Consider the following 21096-nt stretch of genomic DNA (forward strand, 5'->3'; position numbering starts at 1 on the left):
TATCTTCAGTAAGATCTTACTTGCGTGCGATATTAATGATATTGTTCTATAATTTCCACATTCTGTGGGATCACCTTTCTTTGGAATGGGCACAAATAATGAATTTTTTTCTGGTAGTCCATGGTATTTTCATTATTCTTTAAGAGCACCACAATTCAAATGTATCAATTCTTCTTTGATCTTCCTTATTTATTGTCCAGCTTTCACATACATGTGAGCCTATTGAAAGTACCATGGTTTTGGTTAGGTGCACGTTAGTCTTCAAAGGGACATCTTTTGCTCCTTATCACTTTAACGAGATCTTTTACAACAGATTTGCCCAGTGCAGTACATCATCTGATTTCTTTCTTTCTTTTCTTTCTTTTTTTTTTTTAATTGTGATTTGGGTGAAAATTTACAGAGCAAATTCACTTTCCATACAGTAGTTCACACACACTTTGTCTCATGATATTGACTACAGTTTACCACAATGCAACAGCTCCCCTCCCACTTCCTAGCAACAGTTACCACTTCCCTGTGTCCTTTCCTCCATGCACTCCTGCCCCCTGAGCTGTCTCCCTGTGCATAAATAGCCCTTTTTTCTCCCATGGTTGTTTTCTCCAAGGAGTGTCTCTACTTCAGGTAAATGTTCAGCTCACATGCCTGTGTTTTCTTTGGCTGGAAGCCACAAGTGTGGGCTCAGTTCCAGACCTGAAGGGCAGCTAAGGGCCATAGTCTCAGTGGTTCCACCAGGCTCTATCAGACCAGCAAACCTGGACCCCTATTTTATTTTGTTTCTTTTCCAAATGATTTTGAGTTTTGTTTCACATTGTTCTCCCTCTCTATCCAGGATCTCCTACATAGATCCCCCTCTGAATGGTTGACAGTGGTAGCCAGGCACTATCTAGTTCTTCTGGTCTCATAGTCTTGTAGGCTGTGGGTCGCATGGTGTACCAGTCACTAGGACTAATTGTTTCCATGAATTTTTAGTTTTCTTAATTCTTCCCTGCTCTGGACAAGGAGAGAGCCATCGTTGCATCTAGATGGCTGCTTGCAAGCCTTTAAGATCCCAGTTGCTACTCGCCAAAGTAGGAGGTGGAATAATGTTTTGTGTAGTATATTATGCCAATTGAGCTTGATGTCCCCTGTGACTACGGTGTCAAGTCTACCGGTTCAACTACTCACTCCCTCTGGGTAGCTGACTGTGACCAAGAAATGATTACAGCCTTATCCCTTGTCAGCTCTACTATACACCTGGCATCATCTGATTTCTTGACTGATGCTTCCTTGGGTGTTGATGGTGGATCCAAGTAAAATGAAATCTTTGAGAACTTCAGTCTTTCTCCATTTATTGTGATGCTGCTTATTGGTCCAGCTGTGACGATTTTTGTTTTATATTGAAGTGTACATATGTTATTTCTACTTTATATAGTCTGTGTTTTCATCATATCATATTCCTGCTTTTACTATATGTTATTTTAGGTTTTATGTGTTGTTTGGTATGAGTTGTTTGTAGGTTATTTTTTGGATCTTGGAACATTCAAAGAAATTTACCATGTAAATAAATGGTAATTGCATTTTGGGTTATAAAAGGTTTCATAGGAATACTGTACTTTTAGATAGTGGGGAAACATATTTATATAAATGGAATCATAATATGTGGCCTTTTGTGTTTGAATTTTTTTACTTGGCGTAATGTATTCTAGGTTCATTCATGTTGTAGCATGTATAAGAACTTCATTTTTCTTTATGGCTGAGTAATATTCCATTATGTTTATATACCTTTTTTTTTTTTTAATACATTCATTTGTTGATGGACACTTGCGTTGTTTTCACCTTTTGGTTATTGTGAATAATGCTGCAGTGAACATCGGTGTATGAATATCTTTTTGAGTCCCATATTCAGTTCTTTTGGGTAAATAATTAGAAATGGAATTGCTGAGTTATATGGTTTCTATGTTTTAACTTTTTGAAGAAGCACCAAACTGTTTTCTGTATCACCTGAACCATTTTACATTCATACCGGCAATGGATGGGGGTTCCAGTTTTCTCACATCCTCACTAACACTTGTTATTTTCAGTTTCTCTAGTAATAGCCATGCAAGTGGAAGAGAGTGTCCCAGGATAGTGCAGTTACTGAACTTAGCTGTTAACCAAAAAAATTGGAAGTTCAAGTCCACGTACAGGCATTTAGGACAAATGATCTGGTGATCCACTTCTAAAAAACTGGCCACTGAAAACCTTGTTGAGCACAGTTACACTCACACACACATAGGGTCATCATGAGTTGGAGTTAGCTTAACAGTTTTTAGTTTTGCAGTGGGGGTGAAGTGATACTGTGGCTTTGACTTGCATTTCTCTTATGCTGAATGATGTTGATCATTTTTCCTGTGCTCATTGATCTCTTTTTGGGAAATGACTATACAAATCCTTTTCTTATTTATTTATTTTTTTTAAATTAAGTTGTAATGGTTTATGTATTGTGGGTACTAACCTCTTCTCTCATACATGCTTTGCAAATATTTTTTTTTCCCCATTCTGTGGGTTGCTTTCCCTCTCTTGATGGTATCTTGAAAGAGCAAACATTTTTAATTTTGAAGAGATCCAATTTATTTTTTCTTTTGTTGCTTGTGCTTTTTAGTGTCACATCTAAGACATTATTACCTGACTCACTGTTACATAGATTTGTGCCTGAGAATTGTATAGTTTTAGCTCTTTCATTTAGTTCTTTGCTTTTGAGTTAATTTTTCTCTGTGGTGTGAACTAGGGGTCCAGGTTCATTCTTTTGTATGTAGATATCTAGTTGCCTCAACACCATTTGTTGGGAAGACAATCTTTCCCCATTAAATTAAGTTAATTGTCTTGGTACCCTTGTTGAAAATCAGTTGACTGTAAATATGAGTTTATTTCTAGACTTTTAATTCTATTCCATCAATATGTATTTCTATTCTTATGCTGTCTTTTTTTTCTTGAACATTTTATTGTGTTTGGGGTGAAAGTTTACAGATTAAATTAGTTTCCCATTCAACACTTTATGCACATTTTGTTTGATGACATTAGTTGCAGTCCCCTCAATATAACATCACTCTTCCTGTTTACTCCCTTGATTCCTCATTTCTATTTGCCCATCTTTCTTGCCCCTTTCTGCCTTCTGCAGTTTGGTTTTGGGCAAATGCTGCCCTTTGGTTTTGTATGGTTCATTGTTCTAAGGAGCATGTTCCTCATGGGTGTTATTTTTCGCTTTATAGGCCTGTCTATTGTTTGCCTGAAACATACTGTCTTGATTACTATAGCTGTGTAATGAGTTTTGAAATAATGAAGTGTGAGTCCTCCAACTTAATTTTTCTAAATTATAAGATTATTTTGGCTATTCTGCATTCCATGCATTATAGGTTTTTAAATAACTTATTTTCTAGTCCTTTGTGGTTGGTATGTGTATGTATGTATATATGTATACGTGTGTGTGTGTGTGTGTGTATAAATTTTATTTTTGGTGAAAATATACACTGAAAAATCCACTTTCATTCCAGTTTATAGACATTGGTTAAATTCTTGCCATTTTGTCAACACTCTCATTATTTCTCTTACAGTTATTTCACTTACATATTTACTTTATCTTCCTGCCCCCCAGTCTTCTTATGTATTCTTTAAAATAGCTGTTGACTCTGGTCTTATATTGTTTAAATAATGCAGTACTTGAGGGTGACAATCTTTACTCTTTGCCCTAAACTATTACTTTAAAGGTGACTTTAGGGGATAGTTTCATTTCAAGGTTTGAAGAGAAACTCAGGGTAAGAGTGTCGGGTACTCCTCTAGACTCCATAGGTCTATTAAGTTTGGATTCTATAAGGATTTGAAGTTCTCTTCTACATTTTTCTACCCCCCCCTTTTTTTTTAAATCAGGATTTCTGTAATGTATTCTGATCAGAGCATTAAGTAGTTGTTGCTGGGTACCATCTCATTTTTCTGGTCACGAGATGGAGGAGGCAGTGGTTCATGTAGATAATTAGTCCTTTAGTCCAGTTCTTTCTCTGATTCTTGGTTTCCTTGTTTCTCTTTTGTTCCAGATGAACAGAGACCAATAGCTGTATCTGCCCACTACCATCGAGTTGATCACAACTCATAGCCACTCCATTGGGTTTCCGAGGCTGTAAATCTTTATAGAAATAGATAGATTGCCTCGTCTTCCTCCCACAGAGCAGCTGGTGGGTTTGAACTGCCATCTTTCTGGTTAAGCAGCAAAATGCCTTACTCAACTGTGCCACCAGAGCTCCTTAGTTGTATCTTAGATGGCCACTTGTAAACTTTTAAGACCCCAGAGACTACTTATCATACTTGACTGGGTTGTCCCACAAGATCACGGCCCTAAGCCCCCAAAACCAAGAGAGCTGGTCCCATGAGGTGATTGGTTATATCTAATTATTACCAGCTGTTTTTTGGTGGTGGTTATTGTTGCAAAAATAAATATTTTTTGATGATGCACATTTTTTATTTTAGGCCATGTAAGATTATTTTATGTTTTTTCACACTGTAACCTTTCTTCCCCTTATTTGGCATTCTTTCCTTCAGTACTTTAATCAGCCATATTAAAGATCAGTTATGTTTTATCTTTACTGAGAATATGTTCATGTTCATTTACATAGTGACTGAGGCACTTGGCTGCTAACCAGAAGCCTGAGGTTCAAACCCACCAGCCACTCCTCGGAAGGAAGGTTGGGCAATTTACTGCTGTAGTGATACTGCCTCGGAAACCCAAGGAGGGGTCGTTATGAGTCAGGTCCGACTTGATGGCACATAACAACAATTGATAAAAATAAGATAAATGACTTGGATGTTTTATATATCTCTTTTTAGAAAGCAAAAAAACAATTTGCTTTTTATCTAAGTGGCATCACCTAATTTTTCTTTTCTCCCTGGCTCAGTGGATCTCAGGAATCCTTGGGTGGGACAGATGGTTAACGAGCTTGGCAGTTAACTAAAAGGTTGGTGGTTCAAGTCCAAGAAAGAAACGCTCCAAACCCAAAATCCAGCATTTGAAAACCCTATGGAGTACAGTTCTATTTTGACATTCATGAGGTTGCCATGAGTCAGAATCAACTTGACAGCAACTGTTTATTGTTGTTATGTGCCATTGAGTTGTCTCCGAGTTATAGTGACCCTATGTACAACAGAACAAAACACTGCCTGGTCCTGTGCCAGCCTCACGATCCCTACTATACCTGAGACCTTTGCTGCAGCCACCATGTCAATCCATCTTGGTGAGGACCTTCCCCTCTTTCGTTGACCCTCCACTTTACCAAGCATGACATCCTTCTCCAGAGAATGGTCCCTTCTGACAATATGACCAAAGTAGGCAAGACGAAGTCTGGCCATTCTCGCTTCCAAGGAACATTCTGGCTGCACTTCTTCCAGGACAGACCTATTGTTAGTTCTTTTAGCAGTCCATGGTACTTTCAGCATTCTTCACTAGCACCACAACTCAAAAGCATCAACTATTCTTTGGTCTTCCTTATCCACTGTCCAGCTCTCACATGCATATGAGGCATTGAAACTACATTGGCTTGGGTTAGGAGCATCTTAGTCTTCGAGGAGATATCTTTGTTCTTCAGCACTTGAAAGACGTCTTTTGCAACAGATTTGCCCAATGCAATACATCTTTTGATGGATGTCTTTTTTTTTTTTTTTTCCAATTTTTCTTCATGAAATTTTGTTCATTCTAATCTTGGCACTACATTAATTGAATACTTTTTTTTCCCAAGGTCAACCTTTTCTTTTTTTTTTAAATGCATTTTATTGAAATATAATTTATATACAGTGAAATACACAAAACTAAAGTGACATAGGTAAATGCATTTTTTTTTTTTTTAACTGTTCTCTCTCCACCCCTCCCACCCCTGGCAACCAACAAAGAACGTTTCCCTCTACATATAAACCTTTCCTTGACCCTCCACGACAATGAACTAATACTATATTTGTCCTTCTGTGATTGACTTATTTCACTCAGCATAATGTCCTCCAAGTTCATCCATATTATGTGGTGTTTTGCAGATTCTACATTATTCTTCAGTGCTGCATAGCATTCCAGTATGTGTATGTACCATAGTTTGGTTATCCACTTCTCTGCTGATGGGCACGTAGGTTGTTTCCATCTTTTTGCTATTGTAAATCATGCTGTGATGAACATGAGCATGCATGTATCTGTTCCTATCCTGGCTCTCACCTCTCTAGGATATATACCTAGTAATGGATTGCTGGGTCAAATGATATCTCCAATTCCAACTTTCTAAGGAATTGCTATATTGCTTTCCACAGTGGTTGTGTCACTTTACAGTCACACAAGCAGTGTATGAGAGTCCCAGTCTTTCCACATCCCCACCAGCATTTGTTATTTACTGTCTCACTGAACCTTGCTATCAATGCTGGGGTGAGACAGTATATCTCGTTGTTTTGATTTACATCTCTCTGATGGCCAATGATTGTGAGCATCTTTTCATGCATTAGCTGACCACCTGAATATCCTCCTTGGTGAAGTATCTATTCATGTCTTCTGCCCATTTTTCAATTGGATTGTTAATTCCTTTGGTGTTGAGGTGTTGGAGTTTTCCATCAATCTTAGCGATAAATCCCTTGCCAGATATGTAATTATCAGCAAATATGAATTTGTTGCTATCATTTTTGTTATGTGCTTTACCGTGGTGTTGATTTCTTTGTTCCATATAATTTTCTATGCTGAGCTCGTTTTGTTTATGAATCATATTATCACTTCCTTCATTGCTATTGTTTTAGTATTTGCTGAATATTTATGCTGGTCCTCTTTTTATTTTGATGTGAAGGTTTATCATTTTTCTTTGAGGTTACCCTGTGATTTATAGTTTTCTTCCCAAGTTTAGAACAGTCCGTCCTCTCTTGTAGTTGTCTTGACTTCTTACCATCTAGAAGTTCTGTAATGACACAGATTTTTTTTCCCTCTTTTTGGTTTGTAGTTGTCCTCATTTGTCGGTTGGTGTCTCTGGTTCCCTGTTTACAATCTTTTAGGCTTATTTACTTTGTATACTTCCATAGCTGGGTTGGTTTCTGGGTTATATCATCATGTGTGTTAATGGTCAGTTGTTGTTGGCTGTTGTTGCTTCTCTGTCCAAAGGGCTCCCTTTAGCATCTCTTGTAAGGTTGGTCTGGTTTTAACAAATTCCCTTAATTTCTGCTTATCTGGAAATGTCCTAGTTTCACCATCATATTTGAGGGACAGTTTTGCTGGGTACATAGTTCTTGTTTGGAAATTTTTCTCTCTCATTGTTTTATATGTACCATCCCACTGTCTTCTCGTCTGTATGGTTTTTCTCGAGAAATCCGAGCTTAGTCTTATTGGTTGCCCCTTGTAGGTAACTTTTCGTTTTTCCCGTGCTGCTCTCATGATTCTTTCTTTGTCTTTGGTTTTGGTGAGTTTGATGATGATATGTTTTGATGTTTTTCTTTTGGGGTCTATCTTGTTTGGGGCTCATTGGACTTCCTGAATGGATATATTCTCATCTTTCATCATATCAGGGAAATTCTCCTCCAACAAATATTGGACAATTTTCTCAGTGGTTTCATTTTTCTCTTCCTGTTCTGGAATTCCAATGACACGTAGGTTATTCCTTTTGAAAGTATCTCACATGAACTTTAGACTTTCTTCATTTTGTTTTGATCTTTTTCTGATTGATCCCTTTCCAAAGAAGTATTCAGGTATTTGTCTTCAATATCATTAATTCTGTTTTCCATTGATGCAATTCTACTCCTTTGTTCTTTCAATGTGTTATCTATTTCTGAAAATTTAATATTAATCTTCTGGATTTCTATCTGTAGATTTAGAATTATTTCTAATTTTTCATTTATTTTGTCATTTTTTTCTTGTATGTTCTTCCAAAATTCTTTTAGGGTTTTGTCTGTGTTTTCCTTGGTTTGTCTTTCAGTCCTTTGAAGATACCTAAATATAATTCTTTTGAATTCCTTATCAGAGAGTTCCAATGCTGCTTCTTCCTCAGGGATGTGTTTTGGGTCTGTATCCTGGTCCCTTGTTTCTCCTGCTTTATCTTGCTTCTTTGTGTGGACTGTGATGTTCTCTTGTCTCGGAGGCATTGTGACATTTTTGTGTTTATGTTTAATTGGTGATTATATGTTGGAGTGACTTGCCCACAATTTTCATTTTCTTTGTTTGTATGTTATCTATACAGGCAGGGTACTGTGCTGTGCTCTTCTATTCACTAGGTGACAGCACTTATACACTCACCACCTGTCTCCTTTCCTTTGTCAGCTTCTCATATGTCCTTGCCGACCCTGGCAAACAGAGCCTGTTCTTAGGTCCCTAGAATCCAAATGAATGCTATCACTTTAAAATCCAAAATGGTTGCCACTTGAAAACATTCAAAGTGGCTGTGTCCTCGGTCACTTTAAATATCCAAAATGGCCACCACTTGTAAACATTCAAAATGGCTGCAACCTCGGTCACTTTAAATATCCAAAATGGCTGCGCCTCTAGACAGCAGAAAGTCCACAGCTCAGGTTGTCTCCCTCCTTGCTGTTTCCTTCCTAGTCATAGGCCACCAGAGCAGTTGTCTCTGCAGTCCTTGGTGTCCGGAACTGATCTTACGTCAGTTCTCAGGTCCCAACACCACTTGGAAATATTCAGGCAGTTGGTCTCGTCACAGTAGCTGACAGTCTGCAGCTCCGACCATCTTGGTACTCACTGTTTTCGTTCAGGTTTTTCCACTAGGTGGTGCCTAATCTATTTGTGTATAGTTCTTTCAAAGCTCAGGGTTTCAGGATTATCTTCTGTATCTCTGTCAATTAGTTTTTATTTTCTTTGTTGAAGAGGATCTGTGTTGCTTCTCTGCCTATTCCTCCATCTTACCGGAAATCCTCGATGGATGTCTTGACTGCTGCTTCCATTGGCATTGATTTTAGAACCAAGTAATATGAAGTCTTTGACAGCTTCAATCTTTTCTCCTTTTATCGTGATGCTAACTATTTATTGGACCTCAATAAACAAGGGAGGCCTAATCCATGTATTTATGGTAAAGATGTATAAGACACATTCCCTGTTCTTTCAATAAAGAATATCACTTTCCAATTAGAAAATAAATCCTGTATATGTGAAATATTAGTAATGACTATTTTATTTATGTAAACATACATACACATGTAAAAGTATTGGATATAAGGCACAATTTAAATGAATATAGGAATATATGTGGCATGTAAACTTTGCAATTTAATGAAAAAGTTAGTCTTACTAATAACTTACTATCTTCTTTTTAAAGGACAATGCTAGGGAATTGAAGAGTAAATTTTGTAGGTAGCTTTTCAGGAATGTGCCAAAGGTAAAGTGAGATATATCTGTATTTCTGAAGTAGTATATTTGCTTCAAAAATTATTTTCTTGAAAATTAGAAATACAGATTTTAAATGGGCAACACAGAATGATTCTATTCACTCTGAGAATTATGCTTTTCCCCAGATAGAAACAGAGCATAAGTTATGTATGGAGAGCCTCCCAGGCCCTGCCCGGATTTTACTATGATGTCATTGGGGAGAGAGTCATAACTGATTTGTACATTGAAGAAAGACTTGTTTCAAGTTTTTGTTCACTTTTACAAGGTGACTAATTTGCTGGCTGAATAAGCTGAGTTGTCAGCTGTTGGTATTTTAATATTTGTCTTGAGGAATTTGACATGGAGAAGGATTCTGTTTGGAAGTATTATAGGATCTTTAACATTAGTGAAATAATTTTTTTTTTTTTGGCACTTATTGATACATCAAAGCCAAGTTTTTAGGCAATGAGATTCCCAGGTAACATTCATGAGTCTAAGTATTGTAAAGCTGAATTAGTCATGACATAAACTAATAGTACTATTAACTTTAAGATCATTCTGTTTTTTTATTGGTTTTCAGACATAATACTAATTAAATCTCCTCATTATTTTAAGCTTCACTATGAATATACTGTTGTCCATGTGTTATTTATTATAATACCAATCAGTATTTAGTGTTGTTTTTACAAAGTCAGTCATAGCAGCTAAATTAAGATCTTTTAAATCTCAATATTGTTTCAAACTAAGAAGAAGGTATTTATCTTTTTTTTTTTTTTTTTTGGTATTTGGGGAGGTGGGGAGAGGTAGGTGTTTCTTTGTCAGATTAAATTTAAGGCTTAAATTTGTCACTGCTTTGTTTTTGAGCAATACAGAGTAGGAAATTTTTTTTTTTTTTCAGAAGTGCAAAGTTGAAATGTACATTTAATTTTTATTGTTTTAATTTTTTATTTTAAGAGTTTGTTTACTTTCAACATTACATGTACATTTAGTTTCACTCCTCATTTACCATCCCCAACCCTAACCCAGTCTCCTCCTCTCCCTGCTTAGTAATACCCCCCCCACCCCCCATGCCCCCTCATAGTTATGCACTCCTGTGTGTCCTGCATTTCCTCCCTGTGAATATTGCCCCTCTGGTGCCCTGTGGTCGATTGCTCCAAGGGATGCATTTCCATAGAGTATGTGGGTGTGTCACCCTGGGTTGAGTGGTCTGTGTATACATCTTGTTTACTATTGGGCTGATAGCCAGCCCCTGGGTGTGAGTTTTATTCCAGGCCCAGAATGTATCCCAGGACCATAGTATTGGGGGTCTCACCAGACTCCATCTGACCAGTAATTCTAGTCATTGTTGAGTTTTTGGATTTTTTCCCACATTTTTCCTCCCACTCTATCCAGGCTCTCCAGATTTGATCCTTTCCTGAGTGGTTGGCATTGGTGGCTGGGCACCATCTAGTTCTTCTGGTCTGGAGGGCCATTGTGTCCTAGGGCTGATTGCTTCCAAATGCCCTTGTTTTGTTTGCACTCTTCTTCGCTTCCGACAATAGGAGACCATTAGCTACATCTTAGATGGCTGCTTGAAAGAAGAGCCCAGTCGTTACTCACCAATGTAGGGTGAGGAACAAGACTTTTATGTATTTTGTTGTGCCAATTGAGTCTGGTGTCCTACAATACTGTGGTCCTGAATTGGTAGATTGATTGGATCTCTCTCCCACAGTTTCTGGATGTCTGTGAGGGATTACTCTTTGTCTGTCTTTTGTTGTTTCTGTAAGGATTGCAGATATTTTTGTATCACTGGTGTCTGTGCAAGATTTGCCTCCACTGAATCTATCCTTGGTCTAGAGTATACTCCTGTTCACTGACCCCCCTCTGATCTTCTCAGATGTTTATGTTTATCTATAGCCTGTATAGGTGTTTGATGTTAATGGTAATGCAGTATTGTGGATATTGTTGTTGTTATATGCTGTTGAGTCAGCCCCGACTCACAGCGACCCCTCCTTGGGTTTCCAAGGCAGTATCACTATGGAAGTAGGATTGCCCAACCTTCCTTCTGAGGAGTGGCTGGTAGGTTTGAACCTCCAGCCTTCTGGTTAGCAGTCAAGTGCCTTAGGCACTATGCTACCAGAGCTCCTATTGTGGATATACTGATTGGTATTAGCATCTGTTGTCTATCTCTTATGTACACAACTTGGTGTCCTCCCTTTTCCTAATGCTATCATGGTGGTCACAGACTGTTTCTATACCATCCCTCCCCTTACCCATGTCAGCATGTGGCCCCCACCTAGCCCAGAATTACACCCCATAACCTACAAAGTAAGTTCCCTTTCTCAAGCAAACCCTTCTTTGTCTTTTTACAGTAATGGGCTCATGTAGTATTTGTCCTTCTTCGATTGACTTATTTTGCTCAATGTAAGGTCCTCCAGGCTCATCCATGTTGTGAAATGATTCGCATATCCTTCATTGTTCTTTAATATAGCGTAGTATTCCATTGTGTGAATGTACCATAATTTGGTTATCCATTCATCTGTTGATGGGCATTTAGATTGGTTCCATCTCTTTGTTATAGTGAATTGTGACGTGAGGAACATAGGCATGCAAATGTCTGTTCGTGTGCTGCCTCTCACCTCTTTAGGATATATTCCTAGTAATGGAATTGCTGGGTCAAATAGTATTTCTCTTTTCAGATTTTTAAGGAAACGCCATACCGTTTGCCACAATGGTTGTACCATTTTATAATCCCACCAGCAGTGCACAAGAATTCCAGTCTCTCCACATCCTTGCCCGCATTTGTTATTTTCTGTCCTGTTGAACTTTGCTTTTATTGCTGGGGTGAGATGATATCTCATTGTTGTTTTGATTTGCATCTCTCTAATGACTAAAGATCGGGAGCATTTCCTCATGTGTTTGTTGGCCACCAGCATAATCATCTTTAGGGAAGTGTCTGTCCAAGTCTTTTGCCCATTTTTGAATTGGGTGTTTGTCTTTTTGGTGTTGAGGTGTTGAAGTTTTCTATAGATTTTGGATTTAAGTCCTTTGTCAGAGTAGAAATTTTTTAGTGAAGAGTATATCCTTGTTAGAAGAATTTTATAGCAGTTTAATTTAGTTCAACCAACTAGTAACATTTGATGGTACACTAGCTATAAATATGAAAACAGTTTTCATAGATCTGACCCTTAAACTCTCTTCTATTCTCACTGCTTTTATTTGCTTGGGTGTGCTTCGTAGATATTCCTCCCGTATTTTAAACAGTCTTGTGAAAAGTCATCTTGTAATACCTATCCTTCGGTCAACAGGGTGGGAAATTTATTGATTAAAAAATGAGCTAATAAAGAAGTGAAGATCGTTCTTTATATTTTAAAGACCACCTTTTTTTTTTTTAAATTTTTTTCGGTGATGTGGGTGCAGATTTACAAAGCAGATTGTTGTTTTACTCACAACAGTTCATGCACATTTGGTTTCCCGGCCATGGTTACAATACCCGACCACAAAAAGCTCTTTTCCCATCTCCTCCCTGTGACTCTCTCTTCCCTGTGCCCTTCTTATCTATGCATTCCTGTCTGTCCAGCTTTCCCTCTATGCAAATGCTGCTCTTCTGATGTCTCATGGTTGGTTGATTTAGGGGGTGCATCTCCCTAGGATAGATGGGTGCTTCTCCCTGGGATAGATGTTCTGCTTATAGGTCTTTCTGCTGTTTGGCTGAGAGCTAATCCATGGAAGTGGGTCCAGTTCTAGGTCTGAAGGATAACCTGGGGCTATAGTTTCAGGGGTTCTACCAGTTTCTATCTGACCAGTAAATCTAGTAATTTTTTGTGTTTTTGAATTTTGTTCCACATTTTTCCTCCCACTGTATCCAGGATCTCCAGGTTTGATCCCTTTTGGAGTGGTTGGCATTGGTAGCTGGGCACTATCTAGTTCTTCTGGTCTCAAGGTCATGAGGGCTGAGGTCCCTGTGGTCCATCATATTCTTAGACTTATTGTTTCCAAATAATTTTGATTTTCTTCACTTTTCTTTGCTCCAGGTAAGGGGAGACCCATAGTTGCATCTTAGATGGCCATTTGATAGCTTTTGAGACCCTAGTTGCTACTCACTGAACTAGAATGTAGAACAAGATTTTTGTGTACTATGTTGTGCCAATTGAGCATGATGTCCCCCAAGACTATGGTGCTGAGCCTGCAGGCACAGTGACTCTCTCCCTCAAGGTGTTTGGTTGTCTCTGAGAAGCTATTCCAACTTTGTCTCCTGTTAATTCTGTACCGTATATGGATATTTTTGTAGAAGTATCTATGTAAGACTGTCTTCAGCCAAATCTGTCCTTGGGGTGCATTCCTGTTTGCCTGCTCACACCTGATCTTCTCACCTGCTTGTGCATTCATCCATAGCTAGTGTTTGTTGCCACTGGTAATGCAGTATTGTGCATGTAGCAGTATTTGGCTCCATTGTCTGTATCTTTTGTGTATGTTTCTGTGTCCTCCTTTTCCCTATTGTCATTGTGCTGGTTAAAGACCATCATAATGGCTGTTAGATATAAGGGACATGTTTAAGTGTTGCAGCCTTTAGGACAAAACTAGTTTCATTTAGATGCACTAGCAATTAGGTTGATTCTTTGTATTGCATAGGATTTTCCAGGAATTGGTTCCTTAATCATGCCATTTAGTGCTGCTTCTACATTATTAGTTATAGCTGGTAAAGTCATAATGGGGTGGGAGCTGTGAAGAGGATAGAGAAGATGCATACAAATGTTGAAGGAAAATGTTAGGATCCCTTCCCTATTCAAGATCCTTTGAGATGAAGATAAAGTACTTTTATGGAAGAAGAACTGAATTGCATACATTTTTCAGGGGCAGCATTCTAGATATATGTTTCTGCACATAGAATTGCACATGCAGCTCCTCTGCTCACAGCAGATGTTCTTTCAGGAAACTAGTAACTAACTTTGTGCTGGATGGTGAGATAATAGATTCTGAGTCAGAGTAGAATTTCCAGAGAGTTGATAATATAGAGTTGACCATAAGGAGCCAGCCAATACAACATGGTCAGATAGCATTAAGGAGTAGTATTAACAAAATGTAATAATTGCAAACTTTCTTGTGGTCTGTGTCTAAGAAAATAAAGAAGTAAAATTACATGCTTGAAAGGGTTTTGCAGAGTGCGACTTTCTTGTGAGTATTTCTGTGGTATTCTAGAAATAGATATTAATACTAGTTACGATGGAACATTTGCCTGTTGGTAGTTCCATGGTTGAGCACTCGGCTGCTAACCAAAGAGCTGGTGGTTTGAATCCAGTAGTTGCTGTGTGGAAGAAAGATGTGGCAGCTTGCTTCCATAGATTATAGCCTTGGAAACTTTATGAGACAATTCTACTCTGTCTTATAAGGTCGCTAGGAGTTGGAATCTACTCCGTAGCAACCAGTTTGGTTTTGCCCATGATTAGATAAAACATAACTCTAACGTTTTTTCTTTCAATTTTCTTGGCTGGAAAAGTATATTGGGTTAAAGAAAGACCACTGATTTCTTTTACTTAGCATATTTCTTGAGAATAAATATAGAATAACTCATATAAGAAATGTTAAGTTGTGGCAAGCACAGGGAGGGAAGTTTGATTTTTTTCAGTTGTTGCTTTGTTTTTCATATTTGTTAAAGTTATGCAAGTTAAATAGAAAAAAAAAAAAATCACCTTTCCTGGCAGTGGAAATACTCTTAAGTTGTAATGAATATGACATGGGTATTTGGTCAAGTTCTTTGGGAAATACAAAATAACTCAAACATAGTACAACTCCTTTCCCTTGAGATTATATTTTGAAAGTGAAGATAAGGCAAACAGAAACAGTTTCATACTTTGAGTTAGAGAAATATAAGAATATAAAAATATGAGAATATAAACATGATAAAACTTGTTGCCGTTGAGTCAATTATGATTTGTAGTGACCCTATAGGACAGAGTAGAACTGCCCCGTAGAGTTTCCAAGGCTGTAAATCTTTACAAAAGCAGACTGCCACATCTTTCTCTTGTGGAGCAGCTGGTAGATTTGAATAGATGACCTTTTGGTTAGCAGCCAAGTACTTAACCACTGTGCCATCTCAGACCAAACCCACCATCAAGTCAATTGACTCATAGTGACCCTAGGAGTAGGGTTTCCAAGGCTATAAATCTTTACAGAAGCAGATTGCCTCATCCTTCTCCTGTGGAGTGGCTGGTGGATTTGAAATGCCAACCTTTTGATTAATAGCCCAGTGTTTTAAGGATAGTGCCACCAGAGCTCTTTACTCTCAGTGCTTTAACCACACTGCCACCAGGGCTCCTATAAACATAATATGGCCTGTATTTTTTAACTGCCTTCTTGAGAAATTATTCAGTTACTTTGCCATTCACCAAATTTATTTGTTTTTAGTATGCTCACAAAGTTGTGTAACTGTTAGCATAATTAATTTTAGAACATCTTATCACCCCATACCCTGTATTCATTAGCAATCATTTCCCGTTTTCCTGTAACACTCCAGCCCTAGACAGCCACTAATCTATTTTCTGTCTCTTATGGATTTGCCTATTTTGCATATCCCAAATAAATTGAATTATATAATATGTAGTCTTTTGTGACTAGCTTCTTTATTTAGCATGATATTTTTAATTGGATTATGTGGCTTTTTATGATTGGGTTGTAATAATAAATTAAAAAAAAAATTACTGCCATTGAGTCAATTCAACTCTTAGCGACCCCTCCTTGTGTTTCTGAGGTAGTATCTCTGTGGCAGTAGATTGTTCAATCTTTCTTCCAAGGAGTAGCTGGTGAGTTTACACTGCCAGCCTTCTGGTTAGCAGTCAAATGCCTTAGGCATTATGCCACCTTGTAATAGTTCATGATATATTCTAAATACAAGTCTCTTGTTAGATACGTGATTTGTAAGACTTTTCTTCTTTTCTGTGGTTTTCTTTTCACTACCTAGATGGTGTCCTTGGAAGCACAAAAGCTTTTAATTTTGATGAGGTCCAATTTATTTTTTCTTTAGTTGCTTTTATTTTTGGTGTCATATATAAGAAGGCTTTCCTAACCCACACTCACCAAGAGTCATGCTTCTGTTTTCTTCTAATAATTTTAGCTCTTACCTTTCTATTATGATCCATTTTAAGTTAATTTTTGTATATGGCAGGGCACCTCTACTCTGTCACTCCTCATTCACTGCTTTCATTCAGTTTCTCTTCCAGTCAGTGTTTGGTCTAATTTCTTATGCTCAGGGTTCTAGGTTTATCATCTATATTAGTTTCACTTAGTTCCTTGGGTCTTTGTTATAGAAGGATGGTGTGATATGTCCAACTAGGTCTTAGACCACCTCCTCTAGTCTGCTCTTTTTATCACTCAGAAAAGATTAGGTTTAGTTCTTTTAGCAGTCCATGGTACTTTCAGCATTCTTCTCCAGCACCACAACTCAAAAGCATCAACTCTTCTTCGGTCTTCTTTATTCATTGTCCATTAACATAACAAAACTCTGTTGCCAAATGGGATCACATCCGCAGGAACAGGGGTTCCAACATATATTTTGGGGAACACAATTTAATCCATAACAGGTGAACCACTGAATTGTCCATCTTCTCTTGATGTTTCCTGCATCATTCAATATTTTGTCCACAGAATCTCTCAGTATTGCAACTTGAGGCTTAAAGTTTTTCTTCAATTCTTTCAGCTTGAGAAATGCTGAGCATGTTTTTCCCTTTTGGTTTTCAAACTCCACGTCTTTGTACATTTCATTATAGTAATTGGTTTTGTCTGCTCGAACTGTTCTTTGAAATTTTCTGTTCAGCTCCTTTATCTTATCATTTCTTCCATTTGCTTTAGCTACTCTCTGCTCAAGGGCAAGTTTCAGAGTCTCTTCTGTCATCCACTTTAGTCTTCTTTTCTTTTCTTGTCTTTTTAGTGATCTCTTGCTTTCTTCATGGACAGTGTTCTTGATATCCTCCCACACAAATGGAGGTTTTTCCATTTCTGGTTTCGGTTGTTGGTGTTCAGTGCATCAAATCTGTTCTTTAGATGATCTCTAAATTCAGGAGGGATATATTCAAGATCATATTTTGGCTCTCTTGGACTTGTTTTAATTGTCTTTAACTTCAAGTTGAATTTCATATGAGCAGTTGATGGTCTCTTCCACAATCAGCTCCTGGCCTGGTTTTGGCTGAAGATATTGAGCTTTTCCACTGCCTCTTGCCACAGATGTGGTCAGTCTGATTCCTGTGTGTTCCATCTGGTGAAGTCCATGTGTAGAGCTGCCGTTTGTGTTGTTGAAAAAAGGTGTTTGCAATGAACAAGTCGTTGGTCTTGCAAAATTCTACCATGCGAGTTCCAGCATTATTTCTGTCACCAAGGCCAAATTTTCCAACTACCGGTGATTCTTGTTTGTTTCCAACTTTTGCATTCCAGTCACCAGTGATAATTAACACATCCTGATTGTGCGTTCGGTCAATTTCAGACTGCAGAAATTGATAAAAATCTTCCATTTCCTCATCTTTCGCTTTGGTGGTTGAGATATCTCAGTAGAGATATCACCTCAGAATACCAAGGAGGGGTCGCTATGAGTCGGAACCAGCTCGACGGCAGTGTTTGGTTTTTGGTTTTGGTAGTAAATTTTGAAATAGATTCATGTTAAGTCCTCTTATTCTGTTCTGTTTCAAGATTGTTTTGGGTTTCTTGCATTTCCATATGGATTTTAGAATCAGCTTGCTAGTTTTTCCAAAAGAGGCAGCTCAGATTTGATAGAGATTGTGCTGAATCTTAAAGATCAATTTGAGGGAGTATTACTGTTTTAACAATATTAACTTTTTCAATTTATGAACATAAGGTGTTTTTTCACTTACTTAGGTCTTCTTTGATTTATCTCAACACATTTTTACTTTTCAGTTTATTAATCTTTTATTTTTTTGTTAAGTATATTCCTAAATATTTTATTCTTTTTGGTACTATTACACATAGCACTGTTTTCTTAATTTCATTGGATTACACATTACAAGTGTATGGAAATACAATTAATTTTTATATATGGGTCTTGTATCCTACATCCTTACAGAATTTGTTTATTCTAATAATTTTTTAGTGGATTTCCTACATATAAGATTATATTATCTGCAAATAGAACAGTTTTACTTCTTCCTTTCCTAGATAGATGCCTTTTATTTATTTTTCATGCCTAACTGCTGTGGCTTAAAGTCCAGTACAATGTTCAATAGAAGTGAGAAGAGTAGCCATCGTTGTCTTATTCTTGATCTTAGAGAGAAACCTGTTCAGTCTTTGACCATTATGTATGACATTAGCTGTGAAATTTTGTGGATACCGTTTATTAGGTTGAAGAAGTTCCCTTCTATTCCTAGTTTCTTAAGTGTTTTTATCCTGAAAGAGTGTTGGATTTTTGTCAAATGCTTTTTCTAAAATAAATTACTCTTTAAATGACTGTATTTCTTGTTTTTCATCCACAGAAATTGACTTGCATACCAAATGTGTGGTGGATGTAGATGCAAACAGGGTTATTCTTTATCCTGTAAATACTAATCTTTCCAAAGGAGATGCCCGGTAAGTTAAGAAAGAATGTTTTGATCAATGCCTTTTTAATGACTATAAGTCACAATGACTACTGACTTGAGTTCAACTTAAATGTTTAGTCAATGCTTACTATGTGCTTTGGAAAATACCAAGAAACTAGAGATATATTGCTCTCTTAAGAGTTTGTACTTAAGTTGAAAAGGGCAAGTTGAATAAGATCTAGTATATGGAATGACTAAATACCAGAATGAGTGCTACAGATATTAATTATATGAGAAGCTTAGAGAAGAAAGTAGGCATTAGATTATGAAGTATTTGAGGAAGACTTCTTGAAGGGGATGGTACTGGCTGCAGGATTGTTGTTGTTGTTGTTATGTGCCGTCGAGTCGGCCCCGACTCATAGCGACCCCTCCTTGGGTTTCCGAGGCAGTATCACTACGGAAGTAGGATTGCCCAACCTTCCTTCCGAGGAGTGGCTGGTGGGTTTGAACCGCCAGCCGTCTGGTTAGCAGGCAAGTGTCTTAGCCACTATGCTACCAGAGCTCCCGGCTGCAGGATTAGGTAAGGTAAATAGGAGAACTGGGTTAGAAGGGAAGGTGTTTAGATTGTTCCTCAGTTTGGGTGGCTTTTCCTTCTGCTAATTCAGATCCTATCTGTCAAACAGAGCCTATTTAAGTACTTACCTTTCTTATGAAAAAGACAGCTCTGTTGGGACAGTGGTTAAAGCATTCAACTGCTAACCAAAAGGTCAGCAGTTCAAATCCACCAGCCATTTTTTGAAAGAAAGGTGTGACAGTCTGCTTCCATCAAGATTTATGGCCTTGGAAATGCTATGGAGCAGTTCTGGTCTTTCCTGTAGGGTTGCTATGAGTTGGATTTGACTTGAGGCAATTTTCAGTGTTCATCCATATTGTAGTATGTATTAGAACTTCATTTTTTTTTCATGGTTTAATAAAATTCCAGTATACAGGAATATGTATATATGTTCATTCATGTGTTGATGAACACTTGGGTTGTTTTTACCTTTTGGCTATTTTGAATAATATTGCTTTGATCATTGTTGTACAAGTATCTGCTTAAGTTTCTGCTTTCAGTTGTTTTGGGTATACACATAAGAATGCAATTGCTGGGTCATATGGTAATTCTAAGGAGCTTTGGTGGCGCAGTGCCTAAGGCATTTGACTGCTAACCAGAAGCTTGGCAATGCAAACTCACCAGCCACTCCATGGAAGGAAGACTGGGCAATCTACTTCCGTAAAGATTTACTGCCTCAGAAATCCAGTGGGGGTCACTAAGAGTCAGATTTTACTTGATGCCAGTGAGGTGTTTTGTTTTTTTTTAATGTTAATTCTATTTTTAAGTTTTTGAAGAACTGCCAGCTGTTTTCCACAGTGCTGTACCATTTAAAAGTGCTCAGAAGTAAGGTTGGGCAATCTACTTCCATAGTGATACAGCCTTGGAAACCCAAGGAGGGGTCACCATGAGTCGGGTCCGACTCGACGGCACATAACAACAAGGCATTTGACTGCTAACCAGAAGGCTGGCGGTTCAAACCTACCAGCCACTTCTCGGAAGGAAGATTGGGCAATCTACTTCCATAGAGATAGTGACTCAGAAATCTAAGGAGGAGTCGCTATGAGTCAAATTGACTCAACAGCAGTGAGTTTGGTTTTTTTTTTTTGGTACCATTTAAAATTCCTGCCAGCAGTGTGCTAAGGAGGGTTCCACTTTGTCTATATCTTTCTCAATACTTGTTATTTTCCTTTATTTTTTAAAAAATAATAGTCATTGTACTGGCTATGAAGTAATATCTCATTGTGGATTTGATTTGCATGTCCCAAATGACTAACAATGTTAAGCATCTTTTCATGTGCTTATTGATGATTGTTAGTGCTTTCTAAAGTGCTCTGTGAATGTTCAAGTTTATTATTGATTCAGAGCTATTAGGATATGACGATTACTGGTTACGCTGTTTATTAACGGGTATGTTGTTGATGTTTGGTGCTGTCAGGTCGATTTCAGTTCCTAGTGAACCTATGTGACAGAGTAGAACTGTCCCAAAGGGTTTCTTTTTTTTTTTTGTTGTTGTTGTTATGTGCTGTCAAGTCGGATCTGACTCATAGTGACCCCTCCTTGGGTTTCCAAGGCAATATCACTAGTAGAAGTAGGATTGCCCAACCTTCCTTCCGAGGAGTGGCTGGTGGGTTTGAACCGCCAGCCTTCTGGTTAGCAGTCAAGTGCCTTAGGCACTATGC

At 37.8% G+C, this 21096-nt stretch overlaps 1 protein-coding gene across 1 annotated transcript in view; it reads left to right on the plus strand.

Moving 5' to 3' along the window:
• KIF13B (kinesin family member 13B) overlaps positions 1-21096 on the plus strand; it is a 351480-nt gene that overhangs the window by 17784 nt on the left and 312600 nt on the right. Inside the window, exon 2 of the mRNA XM_007938771.1 lies at positions 18778-18871. Within this exon, the coding sequence (XP_007936962.1) occupies positions 18778-18871 (94 nt within the window). The remainder of the gene's footprint in view (positions 1-18777; positions 18872-21096) is intronic.

Source organism: Orycteropus afer, unplaced genomic scaffold, assembly GCF_000298275.1.
Source record: "Orycteropus afer afer isolate SDZICR_OR568_19922 unplaced genomic scaffold, OryAfe1.0 scaffold00053, whole genome shotgun sequence".
NCBI lineage: Eukaryota > Metazoa > Chordata > Mammalia > Tubulidentata > Orycteropodidae > Orycteropus > Orycteropus afer.